Raw genomic sequence first — 18223 nt, forward strand, 5'->3', positions numbered from 1 at the left:
AATACCAAAACCAGGGCTGGAGAGATGGCTCAGTGGCTAAGATGTTTGCATGCAAATCCTAAGGACCCAAGTTCAATTCTCCAGTACCCACATAAAGCCAGGTGGTACAAACATCTGCAGTTTGCATGCAGTAGTTGGAGGCTCTGGCTTTAACCATTCTCTATTTGCCTCTTTCTCTCAAATAATTTTTTTTAATTTTTTAAAAAGGAGACATAAAGGGAAGAGAAAGGAAGGGAGGAGGATGCTTAATAGGTTGATATTGTATATATGTAAGGACAATGATTGTAATGGGGAGGTAATATGATGGAGAATGGAATTTCAAAGGGGAAAGTGTGGGGGTGGGGAGGGAATTACCATGGGATTTTTTTTATAATCATGGAAAATGTTGATAAAAATTTTTAAATTAAAAAAAAAAAAGATGCCAAACATGATGGCACATGCCTTTAATCCCAGTACTTGGGAGGCAGAGGTAGGAGGATCGCCATGAGACTGCCTTTGTGCTTTCTCAGCCAGCCTACTATTCCCACATCAGTGTGGCAAGCATAACCCAGGGTTAGAAGTGCTTTGAGTGCTCGCAGCTCTAGATTTCATCAATACCACAAAAAATGAGAAGAAAGGGTGACTAAAATATTCTTAAACACCCCCCACCAAGAAAAAAACATGCCCTTCATAATCTACCACTAGAATTAAAAATCACATCATGGGGGTGGGGAGTGAGGGAATTACCATGGGATATATTTTATAATCATGGAAAATGTTAATAAAAAAAAAATCACATCAAGCAACACTTCTTTGAAATTCAACTGTTATTTTCCTGTTCACAAACTAGCATTGTTGAAAATCAAGATGTGGCTCAGTGATCAATCACATGACTTATATAAGCCCCTAGACTAGGTTTAAAAACCACCAGAAAATACAATGCAAAGTAACAACATAGCTGACCGGCTGACGTTTCACCTCATCATAAAACCAGCCAAAAGACCTTTCAGTGATATCTAATGGCTGTGCTCTAAAACCAGTATAAGATAAACACACAGATGAAGTATAAATTAGACTAAAGCAATGATTCCTTCTTTCCTCAAAATGGAGAAGTGTTAACAAGTAGCCAAACCTCACTAACAATGTCCTGTTCTAAATAATGAAAGAAGCCAGGTCAATCAATCAGACCCTGGTATAAAGCCAGCATAACACCACCATAACACATAGGGGCCAAATAGGAAGTACAGGGCTGAAGAGAAGGCTCAGCAGTTAAGGTGCTTACCTGTAAACCCTAACCTGAGCTCGATTCAATTCTCCAATACCCATGTAAAACCAGATGCACAAAGTAATGCCTGTATCTAGAGTTTGTTAGTGGCTGGGGCCCTGCCCATTTTCTTTCATTCATTCTCTCTCTGCCTGCCTGTCTCAGCTTAAAAATAAATAAAAGTTCTGGGCTGGAGAGATGGTTTAGTGGTTAAGGTGTTTGCCTATGAAGCCTAAAGACCCAGGTTCAATTCCCCAGTACCCACATAAACCAGATGCACAAGAAGGCAAGTGGGTCTGGAGTTCGTTTGCACTGGCTAGAGGCCCTGACATACTCATTCTCTCTATCTGCCTTTCTCTCTCTCTCTAAAATAAATAAAACATTTTAAAAATAATTTTTAAAAAAATTTTTGCCAGGCATGGTGGCACACACCTTTAATCTCAGCACTTGGGAGGCAGACATCACCATGAGTTCAAGGCCACCCTGAGAATACATAGTGAATTCCAGGTCAGCCTGTGCTAGAGTGAGACCTTACCTTGGAAAGGAGGAAAAAAAAAAAAAAAAAACTTTAAGTATAGGGCTGGACAGATGGCTTAGCAGTTAATTGCTTCAGAAGCCTAAGGACTTATATTCAACTCTCCAGGTCCCATGAAAGCCAGATGCACAGAGACACAAGCACAAAAGGTCACACAGCTCATTCAGCAAGCAGTAGCTGAAGGTCTTGACATGCCATGTGTTGGGCTTGCCTCAAAAAAAAAGCAAAAATTATCATCCACCATCCCTTGTACTCAGAGTGGAATTGGGCTAAGAGTGCTAGTGAAATTCCCAGACCTTTTAAAGTTATCAAGTTTGTTTGTTTAGTTTTGTTTCTTAGAGGTAGGGTCTCACTTTAGCCCAGACTGACCTGGAATTCAGATCTATAGTCTCAGGCTGGCCTTGAACTCAAAGCGATCCTCCTACCTTTGCCTCCCAAGTGTTGAGATTAAAGGTGTATGCCATCACACCTGGCTTGTTTCAATTTTTATGATTTGAAAGAGAAAGAGGTGGGGGGTAGAATAGGTGCGCCAGGGCCTCCAACCTCTCTGCAAATGAGCTCCAGACACATGCAACACTTGTGCATCAGGCTTATGAGGATCCTGGGGAATCGAACCTGAATCCTTGGCTTTGAAGACAAGTGCCTTAACTGTTAAGCCATCTCTCCAGTGCAAGTTTACACACACACACACACACACACACACACACACACACACACCTTGCCAGGTGTGGTGGTGCACACCTTTAACACCAGTACTTGGGAGGCAAAGGTAGGAGGATCACCACCCTGAGACTACATAGTCATTTCCAGGTCAGCCTGGGCTAGAGCAAGACCCTACCTCAAAAAAAATTTTTTTAATTTTACTTTTGTTTATTTGCACATGATGTGTATACACATGCCACTGTCTCTTACAACTCCAAATAAAAGCCTGTACAGCTTTACATGGGTGGCTGGGGAATTGAACCCAGGCTAGAACAAGATCCTACCTTGAAAAAAAAATTTTTAATTTTACTTTTGTTTATTCGCACATGAATGCCACTGTGTCTTGCAACACCAAATAAATGCCTGTACAGCTTTACATGGGTGGCTGGGGAATTGAACCCAGGCTGGCAAACTTTGTAGGCATGAGCCTTTAACCACTGAGCATTTCCCTAGCCAAGTTATTTGTTTGTAATACTAACTTTCAGACTCTCAAACTTTCACACCAACCCTTCAGCACCAAGCCAAAGTCTGTGATTCAAAAAGAGTTGAAGAGTCTTGGAGAGATGACAAGTGAGGTGGCAGGCACACGCATTAAGTCCTTAAAATTGTCAGAACAAGGCTGAAGAGATGGCTTAGCAGTTAAGGCACTTGCCTGCAAAGCCAAAGGACCTCAGTTCAAGTCCCCAGAACCCACGTAAGCCAGATACACAAGGTGGTGCCTGTGTCTGGAGTTTGTTTGCACTGGATGGAGGCCCTGGCATGCCCATATTCATCACCCCCCTCTCTCTTCCTCCCTCCCACTTTCTCTCTCAGATACATAAAATAAAAATTAACTTAAAATTTAAAAATCGCCAGGTTAGCCAGGTGTGGTGGCACATGTCTTTAATCCCAGTACTCGGGAGGCAAAGGTAAGAGGATTGCCATGAGTTCGAGGCCACCTTGAGACTCCATAGTGAATTCCAGGTCAGCCTGGGCTAGAGTGAGACCCTACGTCGAAAAAACAAACAAACAAAAAAAAAATCGCCAGGTGTGGTGGCACACACCTCTAATACCACCACTGGGAAGGCAGAGGTAGGAGAATCACAGTGATTTCAAGTCCACCCTGAGACTTCACAGTGAATTCCAGGTCGGCCTATGCCAAAGGGGGTTCCTACCCTACCTTGAAAAATACAATTGTCAGGGCTGGGAAGGTGGCTCAGGTTAAAGGTGCTTGCTTGCAAAAGCCTGCCAAACTGGGTTCCATTCCCAATATATCTACATAAGCCTTCCATTCCCAATACACCTACATAAGCCTAACACAAAAAAGTGTCTAGTGGGAGCTGGATGTGTTTGTGTATGCCTTTATTCCCAGTACTTGTGAGGCAAGAGGTAGGAGGATCAAGGTGAGTTCAAGACCAGCCTGTGACTTCATAGTGAATTGCAGGCCCCCTGGGCTACAGTGAGACTGTACCTCAAAAAACAAAAAGTATGCCGGACATATAGAGGCACACACCTTTAATCTCAGCACTCAGAAGGCGAAGGTAGGAGTTCAAGGCTAGACTGAGACTACATAGGGAATTCCTGGTCAGCCTGAGCTAGAGTGAGACCCTACCTTGGGGGAAAAAAAGTGTCTAGTATTCATTTGTGGCAGCAGGAGGCTGTGGTACAACCATACATTCATACATACATACACACACACACACACACACACACAATATTTACAAAAAAAAAAAACAATTGTTAGGACCCTCAACAAAGCCTAGAGTTTACAAAGGAGGCTATTATATGTGATATGCACCACCCTGTGGCTATCACTTCCCTAATCTGAAAAGTCAGTATTCATGGAACACTTATAGGAAAACCTGGCACCTCTTAAAGGGAACCACCTTTTCTAAATTCATGGTTAACATGAAAATACTTGTCAACCTACACATTCTCCCAGGTAACTAAAACAAGTCCCTAGCTCCAGTATTCTTAGGGCACTTAATTCCAACAGTAAATTAAGTACTGTGCACATATCACATTTATTTAACAAAGCACTTTCAACGGTCTCTCTGTTCCAGTCTACCAAGTGCTACTGACAGTTAACCGTCAGCAGTCAACAGTATACACCAGGCTCACACAGGACATGAGCAACACCACCACACTGCACTGGTACCAGCACTGTGCCTGCCTGTTCTTTCCTCACTGAGATCCTAATTTAGGGGGAATAAATCCAATTAAATCTCTGGAACTGCCAGACATGGCAGTGCATGCCTCTGATGCCAAAACTAGGTAGACAGAGGTAGGAGAATTGCTATGATGTAAATTCAAGGCCAGTCTGGGACTACAGAGTGAGTTCCAGGTCAGCCTGGGCTAGCGTAAAACCTTACCTGAAAAAAAAAAAAGACGCTGGAATTATTTCATATCACAGTAACTTAAGTAGATAAGAAGTGCAGTGTCAAGGCAACATTAACAACAAGCAGGTGGCCCTACCCTGGAGGACAAGTGAAGGGCCAGGGCCAGTTCTAAACACAAATGCTCATTTCATCATTGCTACCTAAAGCTAAAATCCAACCATGGCATTCAAAAACAGTACTCTTGGGCCAGGCAAAATGGCACATGCCTTTAATCCCAAAACTCAGGAGACAGAGGTGGGAGGATCGCTGTGAGTTAAGAGGCCACCCTGAGACTGCATAGTGAATTCCAAGTCAGCCTGAGCTAGAGTGAAACTCTAGCTCAGAAAACCAAAAAAATATATATCAGTACTCTTGCTGGGCATCGTGATACACTCCTTTGATCCCAACAGAGGTAAGAGAATTGCCATGAAAGGACAACCTGAGCTAGAAAGAAGTATCTGGAAAGGAAAGAGGAAAAAAAAAATACACTTGTTACATATCCAGAATAGGCCCAGAGTGCAGCCCAGTGATCTAGCACTTGACCAGCATGTGTGTGAGATTTCTAAGTAGAGCCAAGACTGCAAAGTGGCCGGGCGTGGTGGCGCACACCTTTAATCCCAGCACTCGGGAGGCAGAGGTAGGAGGGTAGATGTGCGTTCAAGGCCACCCTGAGAGGACAGAGTGAATTCCAGGTCAGCCTGGACTAGTGTGAGACCCTACCTCGAAAAACCAAAAAAAAAAAAAAGACTGCAAAGTATAGGAGAACGTTCAGCTGAATTAATAGGTGACAAAAGTTACACTAAGCAATTACCCACATACTATAAAAATGTATTATTTCAGAAATGAAATTACTTACGCCTTTTTGATATCCTCAGGTGAGGCATGTCTCTGCACGCCTAGAACTTCATAATAATCCACCATGTTTTAGCAGATTGTTGGAACAAGTCCTGCAATTAAAAGTTTGTGGTTAATGATAACAGTGCCAAGGTTAGGCCAGTCATAGGTAACATCTGGGGGTGAGGGTATCCACCACCTACTGATCCAGAGACAACTTCTGGTAGCTAGCCACTAGCCTATTAAGCAGGACCTTGTTTGTGAACTGGTTTCAAGACTCATCCCCCCAAAGATCTATCTAGATTTAAAAAAAAAAAAAATTGTACATAATTTAATAGCTTAAAACATAACGGTCTGAGGTCAAGGACCAGATGGCCACTTGAACAGTAGCTAAGAGACTTACTACGTATGCGAAATCTTAGACCCTTTAATAAGTTCCAGTGCCAAGTATTGGGCGTGACTGAAGAATCCCAAAGACGAATTCTGAGATTAAAGGTGTGCGCCACCATGCGTGACTCAAAAAGTAACTTTTTAAATAAAAATATAACAACAGCGGTGGATCTGATGGTTAAAGGCCAGTATTCTCAGATACTAGGGAGGTTGAAGCAGGAGGATCCCAAGTTCAACTTAGTACTCTTAGGTGGTTAGACATACATAAGCAAACTTGGAAGCCACTGAAAATAAACCCCTCCTTCTCTCATGACCACTCTTGACCTTCATGATATAAAATACCTTAACAGAAATCTGAGCTTTATTGAAACCCGTTACAAGTTTTTCAGGTCAGAGGAGAAAGTTCGCTTACCATGCTGGTTAGAGACATAACATTCTAAACTACCAAAAACCATGAAGCCGGTTAATCCCAGCACTCAGGAGACTGGAAGTAGGAAGATGATTCAATTCGCAAGTCACCCAAAAGATAGCATAAGCATCTAACATTTGTTTGCAGGAGCAAGAGGTCCTGGCCTGCCCACTTACACTAAACACATACACAAATTCTAAAGTCAGTCCACCAAACTTTTTTTTCAGTTCTGTTTAAGTTCTAGTTATTAACAACCTCCCTGTCTGAAGTACATAGCTGGCAAAGATTTTTTTCTTCTCATTCTCTAGGCTGATAGCTCTTACCACCAAAACAAAAAAAATTTGAAACTGTCAATCACCAAATGTGGCAGTTCACAAAAGAAATAAATGGACTAGAGAGAGAGCTCAGTGGTTAAAGGCATTTGCTTGTAAAGCCTGATGGCCTGGATTTGATTCCCCAGTACCCATGTAAAACCATTATGTACAAGATGGAAATGCGTCTAGAGTTCTTTTGCAAGGGCAAGAGTGCAAGAAGAGGCCTTCTCTGTGTTTGTAAATAAGCAGGGAGGGCGGGAGGGCGGGCAGCGGGAAGGAGGGGTCATGCCAGTACGCGCCTTCAATTCCAGCACTTGGGAGGCAGAGGCTGAAGGATCACCCGAGGCTTCAGAGTGAATTCCAATTCAACATGGACTATAGTAAGACCCAACCTCAAAAAAAAAAAAAGGTGGGGCATGCTTGGTGCATGCCTTTAATCCCAACACCTGGAGGGCAGAGGTACACAATCCCTGCCCTGAGACTACAAAGTGAACTCCAGGTCAGCCTGAGCTAAGAGTGAGACACTACCTCGAAAAACAAAACAAAATGAACTCTGTCGGCTTCTTTTCCTCTCTCACATACATATATATATATATATGAGATAATATATATTTATATAAAATACCTTTTACAAAAGAAGGGGGGCTGCGGGGCGTGGCAGTGCACGCCTTTAATCCCAGCATTAGGGAGGCAGAGGTAAGAGGACCACTGTGAGTTCGAGGCCACCCTGAGACTCCATAGTGAATTCCAGGTCAGCCTGGACTAGAATGACACCCTACCTCGAAAAAACAAAACAAAACAAACAAAAGAAAAGGGGGGTTGGCTGGGGAGAGATGGCTTAGCATTAAGGCATTTGCATGCAAAGCCAAGTTCAATTCCCTAGGACCCAAGTAAGCCAGATGCACAAGGTGGTACATGCATCTGGAGTTCATTTGCAGTGGCTGGAGGCCCTGGCACACCCATTCATTATCCCTCTCCCTCTCTCTGCCTCTTTCGCTCTCTCAAATATATATCCACCTGATCCTGTCAATAACCTGGCCAGGAGACCATCCTCAGGAAAGCTGACTCACAAAAAGACATCCTAAAGTGATGGGAGTAGTTATCACCTTAATGAGATAAGGTACTCAGTGACCTCTTCCTCAACAGTTTTTCTGAATTCTAATCAAAAAGAGTAACCTTTGCTCTTTCCCTATCTTTTGGAATACCACCAAAACCGGAAGTATGCAATGTCCTCACACACTGGGCTTTCACACTATCTTCTAATAATCTCCTTTGCTTCCTACTCACTCTTTGCCATCCATGTATCTACTGCTTCCTACTGGTGGTACATGGACTCAAGAAAACCTGCATCAGCACACCCCTTTATACCCCACAGGTGTAGGAGAATCACTATGAGTTCAAGGTTAGCCTAGGATGTCTTGGAAGGGAGAAAAGGAGGGAGGCAATCTCACAGCTCAATATTAAAAATTAAAAGAGGCCAGGCATGGTGGTGCACGTCTTTAATCCCAGCACTTGGGAGGCAGAGGTAGGAGGATTGCCAAGAGTTCGAGGCCACCCTGAAACTACATAGTGAATTCTAGGTCAGGATGTGCTAGAATGAGACTCTACCTCAAAAAAGGGGGGGGGGTATTTTTTTGTCTTACAGACTTGAAGATAAACTCTAAGATGACAGGGAAAAGGATAGCATGATTTAGAACTCCAGAGAGTCGCTGGTTAGAATTACTGGACTTGGAGATTTGTCACTGGCTAGAATTGTTGAACTTGAAGCTACAGTGTATGATGTTTGCCCTTTTTGTTTTAATCTTGTATTGGTTGAATATTTCTTTGCTATGCCTAATGCCATCTTTTGCAGTGTGAATGTTTATTCTATGCCATTATGGGTTTTTTGAGGGGACTTTTAAAGTTGGACTGAATGCATTGCATTTTACATCATGGATGGTTATCAGTTTATGGGGCCAGAGGCGGAATGTGGTGGTTTGATGCAGGTGTCCCCCATAAACTTAGTGTTCTGAATGCTAGGTTTCCAAATGATGGAGATTTGGGAGTGTATTGTTAGGGCAGACTTATGGGTGTTACAGCCAGTTTCCCCTTGCCAATGTTTGGCACACTCTCCTGTTTGTTGCTAAGGTCTACCTTATGTTGGCCAGGAGGTGATGTCCACCCTCTGCTCATGCTGTCGTTTTTCCTGCCATCGTGGAGCTTCCCCCTCGAGCCTGTAAGCCAAACTAATCCTTTTCTTTTTCCCACAAACTGCTCTTGGTTGGGTGATTTCTACCAGCAATGCGAACCTGGCTGCAACAGTACCAAAGCACCTACCCAAGTTATGACTATTGAGACAATGCTATAAGTACCCTAGGAGACAACACCCCTATGACAGCCACTGCTAAAAGATTCTCCTCCTCCCTTGAGCTAAGATGGAGAACAAGCCACAGACAATAACAAAGCAAAACAAAAGTGCCCACCCAAATTGGGTGTAGTGACTCACACCTGTAACACTAGCACCTAAGAAGCTAAGCAGGAGGACCACTGTAAATTCAAGGCCACCCAGGGGTACAAAGTTAATTACAGACCAACTTGGGTTACGGTAAAATTTTGTCTCAACAAAAAGACCGGTGTGGTGGTCCACACCTTTAATCCCAGCACTTGGAAGGCAGAGGCAGGATGATATGAGTTCAAGGTTAACCTATGACTACATAGTGGAATTGTAGATCAGCCTGGGCTAGAGCAAAACCCTACCTTGGGGAGGAAAAAATAAAAAACAGGACTGGAGAGATGGCTGAGCAGTTAAGGCACTTGCCTGTAAAACCTAATGACCTGGGTTCGATTCCCCACGTACAGCCAGAAGTGCAAAGCAGTACATACATCTGGAGTACATTTGCAGCAGCTGGAGGCCCTGGCAACACCCATTCTGTCTCTTTCTCTCTTCTCTCTCTGCTTGCAAATGAAAAATATTATAAAAAGGGGGGCTGAGAAAATGGCTTAGTGGTTAAGGCATTTGTCTGCAAAGCCTGCCTAAGGACCCCGGTTCAATTCCTTAAGACTCCACGTAAGCCAGATGCACAAGGGGGCACATGCATCTAAAGTTCGTTTGCAGTGGCTGGAGGCCCTGGCCCACCCATTCTCTCTGCCTCTTCCTGTCTCCCTCTCTCAGATAGATAAATTAAATTTTTAAAAAAAGGAACAAACTGGGAGTGGTTTAGTCCTAGCCCACTCAGAAGACAGAGGCAGAAGGATCACTGTGAGTTTAAGGCCAGCCTGACACTGCAAAGTGAATTCCAGGTCAGCCAAGGCTAGACAGAGAACCTGGGGGGGGGGGGCGGAGAGGGAGGAAAAAGAAATGGAGAAAGGCAATCTCCAAAACCACATGAAGCAGATTTGACCTACTCCTTTCCAATTCCTTCCCCACCATCCCATGTCCTACACCCCCTCATTCCCTTCGCAATACATCTATCTGGGAGCACTCCCATAACTGTACGGTCATCTGCTTTCTAAAAGCTTCATGCTACAATACAAGGAACAGCTGTATGATCTTTTACATCTCAAATCAAAGTGCAGCAACTACCTTGATATTTAAAGGTCACCAGCAAACCCTACCAAACCAGATATCCAGAGACATAGGCCTCAAGATCTCAACACGGAAGCAGACTTAATGTGAACCCAACATGGCTCAGGAAAATTTGCAGAAGAGGGGGCAGAAAGACTGTCAGAGCCACATGTTGGGTCATGACACACAGAGACATTTCCTCCTACCCAAAACTAAAGACTAACCCCACAATGCACGACACACGTACCCCAAACAAGGAGAGTCCCTGTAGAGGGGAAGGACAGGGAGGAGGCTAACTATGGTACCAACTTGACTGTATTCACTGACTACAAAAATAAAGTAATAATAATAAAATCTATCTGTGGGTTCTTACCATCTCCAGCACTAGCTTGAGGTTCATCTTCCCTCCTTTCATCCTGCACAGGGCTACAAAGGTAGCCAGGTCATGCACTGACTGTCCTTATTTTCCAACTGGGAAACCTGAGGCCCACCTGGATAAGCAGCTGGGCTGCACCTGAAGTTATCAGATCCAGAGCTGGCTGACCTCTCTAGGGAGGCTGTTGAAATCTCTATCATACTAGAATTGATGCATGTACCTGTAATCTCAGCTATCTGGGGAGGCTGAGGCAGAAAAATCCAAAGCACAAGGGATGGAAATACAGCTGCACTTGATGTGAGCGTCTTGAAGGAACCTGGGGACCCATGGCCAGCACAGAACCAGGCATTCACCTCTAATCCTAATACTTGGGAGGCAGAGGCAGGATAAATTCAAGGCCATGCTCAGTTATATCAAGGTCAGCCTGAAATACATTGAGAGAAGAGACAGGAAGAGGAGGAGAGAGATGGGAGGAGGGGACAGATAGAAGGTTTGGGGGCTGTACACAGTGCTAGAGCACTACACTATGTTCCATCTCCACTGCTGCCAGAGAGAGAAATAAACTCCACAATCATGAAGCATATGCTCCCCCCCCCCCTTTTTTTTTCTTTTTTTGCTTTTGTTCTTGTTTTTCAAGGTAGGGTCTTACTCTAGCTCAAGCTGACCTTGAATTCACTATGTAGTCTCAGGCTGGCCTTGAACTCTCTGTGATCCTACCTATGCCTCCCAAGTGCTGGTGTGTGCCACCAAGCCCAGCAAGTATATGCTTCTAAATAAACAGCTGTGGGGTGGTGGCAGAGTGCTTAGATAGAATGTGCGAAACCCTGAGTTCCATAAAAATACTAAATGTCCAGTCAGAGAGGTGGGACAAGTTTACATTCTGACTAGTATAATCAACCTTAGACATTTTATAATCAGCTCAGGGTATTTCCAGCCCTCAGAAACTAACACACCATGCTAGGATGACTTTTCTCCTTAATACTAAGTGAAGCCTGATCTCTCGTTCTTCTGATCTTATAATTAAGCACCTTCTCATGTTCAAGAGCCATCTACCAAAAAAGGAATCTTTCCTGTGAGCTGTTTATCTGCACCTTGTGTCCATTTTCCACCTAACTGCTAATGTTTGTTACTTAATTTTATTTGATTGAAGTAGGGTCTCACTCTAGCCCAGGCTGACATGGAACTCACTCTGTAGTCCCAAACTGGCCTACAACTCAACATCAATCCACCTACCTTGGCCTCCTGAGTGCTTTGATTAAAGGCATGGGCCACCACATTCTTCTCCTTTATGTATTTTTGACAAAATCTTACAAATGCTTGTTGCGGTCATAAAAGACCAAGCCTTGCTGTGCATGATGGTACATGGCTTTAATCCCAGCACGTGGCAGAGGTAGGAGGATTACTACAGTTAGTTGGAGGCAAGCCTGGGCTAGAGTGAGACTCTACAGGGGGTGAGTGGGGGGATACTAAGCCTTGTTCTTAATGAAATTTAACCAAAAGTACCAAAAGTATCATAAATACATGTCCCTTCCTGATTAAGTCAAGAGCCTCAAAACATGTACTTTGAGCAGGACGTGGTGGCACACACCTTTAATCCCAGCACTAGGGAGGCAGAGGTAGGTGGATCACCATGAGTTCAAGGCCATCCTGAGACTACAGAGGGAATTACAGGTCAGCCTGGGCTAGGGTGAAAACCATGTATTAACAACCCGGATCCTTTGGCTTTGCAGGCAAACACCTTAACCACTGAGCCATCTCTACAGCCAAATAAAAATCAGTTAAATTGCCAGCCCTAAAATATAAATTCTAAAAATACATTTTTATTTATTTGGAGGCAGAGGGAGATAAAAACAAGAGAAAGAGTGGGCCTCCAGCTGCTGCAAATGAACTCCAGAAACATGCATTTTGTGCATCTGGCTATACATGGATGTTGGGGAATCAAACTTGGGTCATCAGGCTTTACAGGCAAGTGCCCTAACTGCTGAGCCATCTTTATAGCCTTTTATCTATTTGAGAGAGAATGAATGAGCACATCAGGGCCTTCAGCCACTGCAAATAAACATCAGGCACATTAGCCACCATGTGCGCCTGGCTTACGTGAGTCCTGGAGAATCAAACCTGTGTCCTATGGCTTTGTAGGCAAGTGTCTTACACCGCTAAGCCATTTCTCCAGTCCCAATATTTAAAGGGGGGTCAGTTCATGGTGTGAAACCAAACTATTCACTTAATGGAATAGAAACCGGCAGTATGTAATAAAAAAGCCAGCTCTGGTGATACAGGCATGCAAGCCAATGCTGGGGAGACCAAAGAAGAGATAAATTCAAATGAGTTCAAATGAAGAAATGAATTTAAATCCATACCTCAGGACCATGTCTCAAAGAATAACAAGAAGGCCACCGCTCCTGTACCTCTGGACATTTCTGTAGATAAACAATATCCTCAACTTTAAGCCAGGTGTGGTTGTACACCCCCCTTTAATCCCAGCACTCAGGAGGCAGAGGCAGGAGTATGGCTATGAGGCCATCATGAGACTACATAGTGAACTCCAGGTCAGCCTGCGCTACAGCAAGACCCTAAATCAGGAAAAAATAAAAATTATCCTCAGATTCAAAGCCTACCCTGAAGAAATATGCCATATCAAGGTGATCTAAGAAATTAAATAATTGGCATATAAATACAATACACACTACTCTTTACATGCCTTTTGCGGTATAATACAATTTTAAATGAGGCATGGTGGCAGGCATGTAATCCCAGCTACTCTGGAGTCTGTACCAAAGATAGTATGAAGACTGGTAAGGATGGCTTAGCAGTTAAGGCGTTTGCCTGCAAGACCAAAGGACCCAGGTTCAATTCCCCAGGACCCACATTAGCCAGATGCACATGGGGGGGAAGCATCTGAGTTCCTTTGCAGTGACTGGGGGCCCTGGCGCTGCCCATCCTCTGTCTTCCCCCTCTTTCTGGGTCAAATAAATAAATAAAAGATAGTATGAGACTGAAGTAAGAGACCAGCCCAGATAACACAATAGAAAAGAGTTGGGATATCAGCTCACTTAGCATAAGAAAGGCCCTGATTTTAATCCTTAGTAAACAGCAAAAAAAAATTCTTGGGGACAAAAATCTCATGCTGTGAGGAAACCAACCTCAACTGAGCTTAACATTCCTAAAATATTTTAGGAGTATTTTAGCACAACAGAGTTAAACTTGTCTTGAAACCAGAAGCAAATGACTATGGTTTATTTAGAACACCCTTAGGAATTCCGGATATGTGACAATTCAAGGAAAATAACAAGCTATGGTCAATTAAGGTATAGTGGGGTTTGGTTTTGATTTGTGAAGATAGGACATCATCTAGCACAGACTGATCTGGAATTCACTATGTAGTCTCATGCTGGCCTTGAACTCAAGAGCAATCCTCCCGCCTCTGCCTCACAAGAACTGGAATTAAAGGTGTGTGCCACCACACCCAGCAAGTACTGCTTTTGATATGAAAGCTATAAATAAACTAAAATGTTCTCTCTGATCAGATACCCTTGCAAACTTCATAGGCAAGATATAACATGAAAGGAATAAAGTGTGGATTTCTCTGGCTTATATCTAACATCATGGAACTTGTTCAGTCACCATCTAATAAAAACATTTTTTAAGAGCTGACTTTTCCAGTAAGTCACTTTCCCCAGGCTTATCAATCTTTCATATTTCTTTTGCTCCCAGAAAATGCTGCCTCTACCTCAGATAAAGCTGAATGGACTGATATATCACCAGTAGGGCCAAATTACCTTGGGCTACCATTAGCACCTTTTTTGTTTGATTTGTAGTATCAGGGTGGCCTTGAGCTCACTGTGATCCTCCTACGACTGCAGTGCTGGGATTAAAGGCATGGGGACACCATGCCTGCCTGCCATTAGCCCCTTTAATAGCCATTTGTTGCCCACCTGTGTCAAACCTAACATCCTGGTGAATGTAAAAACAGACACCCCAGCTTCCACCAACCCAGAGACTAAGAAAAAGTCATCAAATAGCATCTGGAGGCCTCTGGTGGAGATTTATCTTGATTTGCTATATAACCACCCTACCTGATAGCCAAAGCATTTGGAACTGTTTATAGTTTATGACTATCTTTTATTCCGTACCTATAGAAATTTCATGAAAGGTAACACTGAATCATAGTTTGCTATAACAAAAGTCTGTATTCCTGTGTCATGGTCACTCATATTTGGCCCCAGAATAAACCACCTCTTATTTCTCTTTGAAATGAGAGCTGTGTCTTTTGCATAGGACACTTTCATCACCTTCACTTTTTTTTTCTTTTTCTTTTTAATAATTTGCAAACAGAGAAAAGGGGGGGGGGGAGAATGGGCACACCAGGCCTCTCTCTAGCCACTGCAAATGAACTTCAGATGCAAGCACCATTGCATCTGGCACTGGAGAATCAAACTCAGGTTGTTAGGCTTTGCAAGCAAGTGCCTTAAGTGCTGAGCCATCTTTCCATCCCCACCTTACCTTTTATTATTAACTTCAGGGATTTTTCTTCTATTCTGTAACATGGGATCTCACTACACTGACCAGACTTGTCTCTCAAATCAAAATTCTACCTCAGTATCCTGAATGCTGGTAGGATAGGCACATGCCACAGTGCATAGTTCGTTATTCTCATTCTTATCCCCAAGCGTAGGTTCTCTCTTGAATTCTATTCATCAGAAAAGAACTTCATCTTTTTTTCTATCTTGCTACTCATCCCAGCCTACTCACTGGAAGCCTGCAGTTGTCAGTCCTCCACCACTAGATGGTGCCCTGGAAGAATTTAACCACACTGAACACAAATTCCAATGAGGTGAAAAATGAAAAAGTTATTACTAAGCAGAGAAGCTAGTGTGGCAGCCCAAGCTCATCATCCCAGAACCAGGAAGGCCCAAAGCCACAGCCTGGGCTACATGAGACCCTACAGCGAAAAAAGAAAAAGAAAAAATAAAGACGCACTCCTTAGCAAAACGCATCAGAAGTGGTCTAAAGTGCTTTACTCTCCCCAAGCATTAACCCTTAATCACAAAGCGACAGGGTGTTCTTGGGATGTACAGTCCTCCCTGGGTATGCTCCAATGGACAGTTGTCTGGAGCTTTTAAGTGTCTTCTTTAAAACTTGTAAAGAGATGTGGTAGAACATCTCAATCCCCCATGCCTTGTCTGAAATAGCTAGATAGAAAACTTAATACCATAGTAGCCAGGCGTAGTGATCCCAGAGGTAGAAGGATCACCTTGAGTTCGAAGCCACCCTGAGACTACATAGTGAATTCCAGGTCAGCCTGGACTAGCATGAGACCCTATTTCGAAAAAACACACACACGGGGGGGGGGGGGGAGGGAATATACTACAGTGATTACCAGAGCTACTGCATGCCACTGAGGGCAGCAACTCTGGTGAGCTCTAATCCATGTTCGTAATTCCGTATCCAAAGTACCTAACTACCCTACCATATAATTCTCTCTGGTTGTCCTGCACTCAAAAATATCTTCTGGCCCCTGTGTGGCGGCACACCCCTTTAATCCCAGCACTCAACAGGCAGAAGTAGGAGGACCTCCCCTAGTTCGAGGCCACCCTGAAACTATATAGTGAATTCCCGGTCAGCCAGAGTGAGAGTGAGACCCGACCTCAAAAAAAAAAAAAAAAAAAAAAGGCCAGCTCTACCTCAGGAAACTGAGACAAGTTCCAGAATTTGAGATTAGTTTGGACTTCAGAAATCATTTGTTCTCCTTTCTATCACATCACCCACATCTACAACTACACAAACTACAGAGGCAACATTTTCCAAATTTCTTATTCTTCATAATCCGAAACTTACAGTGCACGACAAGGGTAATGGGCTCAGGAGTCGTCGTTTCAGGGGAGATGTAAAAGCCGTACCCACACGGAGTCTACTCTCGCGGTGGTGGTAAGGTCCGGAGGTGGACGTACCGACCAGTGGGTCTGGCGAAATATGCCTCAGTTCCAAGTATGGCCCGTTCCAAGAGGCTGCTAACTGCTCACACCAACCCCCTTTGGTCCGCTCAGTCTAACTTTTCTAAATCAGCTGCCTCCCATTAGCAGAGCCATCTGGCTGTAGCTCACTTGATGCAAGTCAGGGCTTCCCTACAGCAGACCGACCTGGGTTCGACTCCCCCCAACTGTTAAGGCGCTGACCGTGAAAACCTCACTGCACTTGTACGGTTCGAATGAAACCGTCACCGACACTTCGGGGCGCCCGGGACGGTCCCTCCCGCGGCGGGTGCGGCCTGGGCCCTGCAGCGAGGCGGCGTGGTCGTCCTCGCAGGCGCTCCCCCACAACTTCGGGCACGGACGCCTACCCTCCCGCCCGACGACTCATCCTCTAAATTAAGAACCGCCACCACCCCCCAAAGCCCTCGGCGGCCCTTCCCGTGCACACGCGCCGCGGGGCGAGCGCTCGCGTACGCTCGTTACATAAACCTGAGTTATATAAATAACGGCGGGGCGGCAGCAGCGACCGACACCGGAGGCCGGCTTCCCGCCGGCGAGCACCCTTCTCCCCAGGCCGGGCCCCGGAGCGTTCCGGAAACTGCCTTCGCGCTCCCCGCCCGCCGCGCCTCCGCGAGGGTCGCGGTCCTCGGAAGCCACCTGGGCCGGTGTGCGAGTCCATTCCGCGGGCGCGGCGGCGGGGCGCGGTGACAACCGCCTCGCCGGCCCCGCGGCCCCGGCGCGCGTGCTCCGCCCAACGGCCGCCCCGACGCGGAGCGAGGCGCCGCTGACGCGAGGGAGGCCGCGGGCCCGACGCCCGCCGAGCCGCGGCCCGGACCCCGCCGCGCCGCCCCGGCCGCGCCGCGCCGGCCCCCCGCGCTCCCGGCCCGCGTGCCCGGCGCCACCCCCACCCGCCGCCGGCGGCCCGAGGGCTCCCGCGGGGCTCCTTCCTCACCGAGGACGCGGCGGGCGGCGAGGCGGGCCCCTGGCGGCTCGCGAGCAGCTGCGCTGGCGGGGTCGGCGGCTCCTCGCGCTTTCCTTTCTCTCCTTTTCTCCGACAACAAACAGGAAGTGCGTCACGCGGCCGCGGCGACTTCCGCCCGGGCGGGCGCCGAGCATGCGCGGTCGCCTCGGCCCGCCGTGCGGGGCCGCGCGCTGAGGGGCGGCCGGGCCGAGGCTGCGCGCGGCGCGGCGGTTGAGGCGCGCGGGGTGGGCGAGCTCGGGCGGCCGCGGCAGACCTCGAGGTTTGCGCGGTCCAAACCCGCTCTCTTGAGGGCCGGGAGGACGTGCGGCCGGAGACGGCAGCCCACCGCGCGCGCTGCTGCGTCTTCTCCCCGCGCGGAGCCCGGGCTTCCCCCCACCCACCCCGGCTAAGCAAGCCGCCCAGCCCGGCCTTCCGCCCCTACCCTTCTCTGCCTGCCCTTCTGCCCTTGAACTCGTGATCCTCCGGTGCAGTCTCTCCAGTAACTATTGCCCCGCAGGCCCAGGCCGTACTGAACTCCCGCCCGCATGAGATAACTGGGTAGGAGGCATTTTACATAAAAGCTACT

The 18223-nt window shown here is 46.0% G+C and overlaps 1 protein-coding gene across 3 annotated transcripts in view; it reads right to left on the reverse strand.

Moving 5' to 3' along the window:
* Dnajb6 (DnaJ heat shock protein family (Hsp40) member B6) overlaps nt 1–17698 on the reverse strand; it is a 58447-nt gene extending 40749 nt beyond the window's left edge. For 2 of the 3 annotated variants that reach the window (XM_045160171.1, XM_045160173.1), the window contains exons 1-2: nt 17629–17697; nt 5694–5784 (exon numbers count right to left, since the gene is read on the reverse strand). In XM_045160171.1, the coding sequence (XP_045016106.1) occupies nt 5694–5758 (65 nt within the window). In that variant the 5' untranslated portion in view covers nt 5759–5784; nt 17629–17697. Of the gene's footprint in view, nt 1–5693; nt 5785–17628 lie in introns of all 3 variants that reach the window. The other variant, XM_045160172.1, reaches the window with a different exon arrangement.
* Nucleotides 17699–18223: the final 525 nt, after the last annotated feature.

The sequence above is a fragment of the Jaculus jaculus genome, chromosome 10, assembly GCF_020740685.1.
Source record: "Jaculus jaculus isolate mJacJac1 chromosome 10, mJacJac1.mat.Y.cur, whole genome shotgun sequence".
Lineage (NCBI taxonomy): Eukaryota > Metazoa > Chordata > Mammalia > Rodentia > Dipodidae > Jaculus > Jaculus jaculus.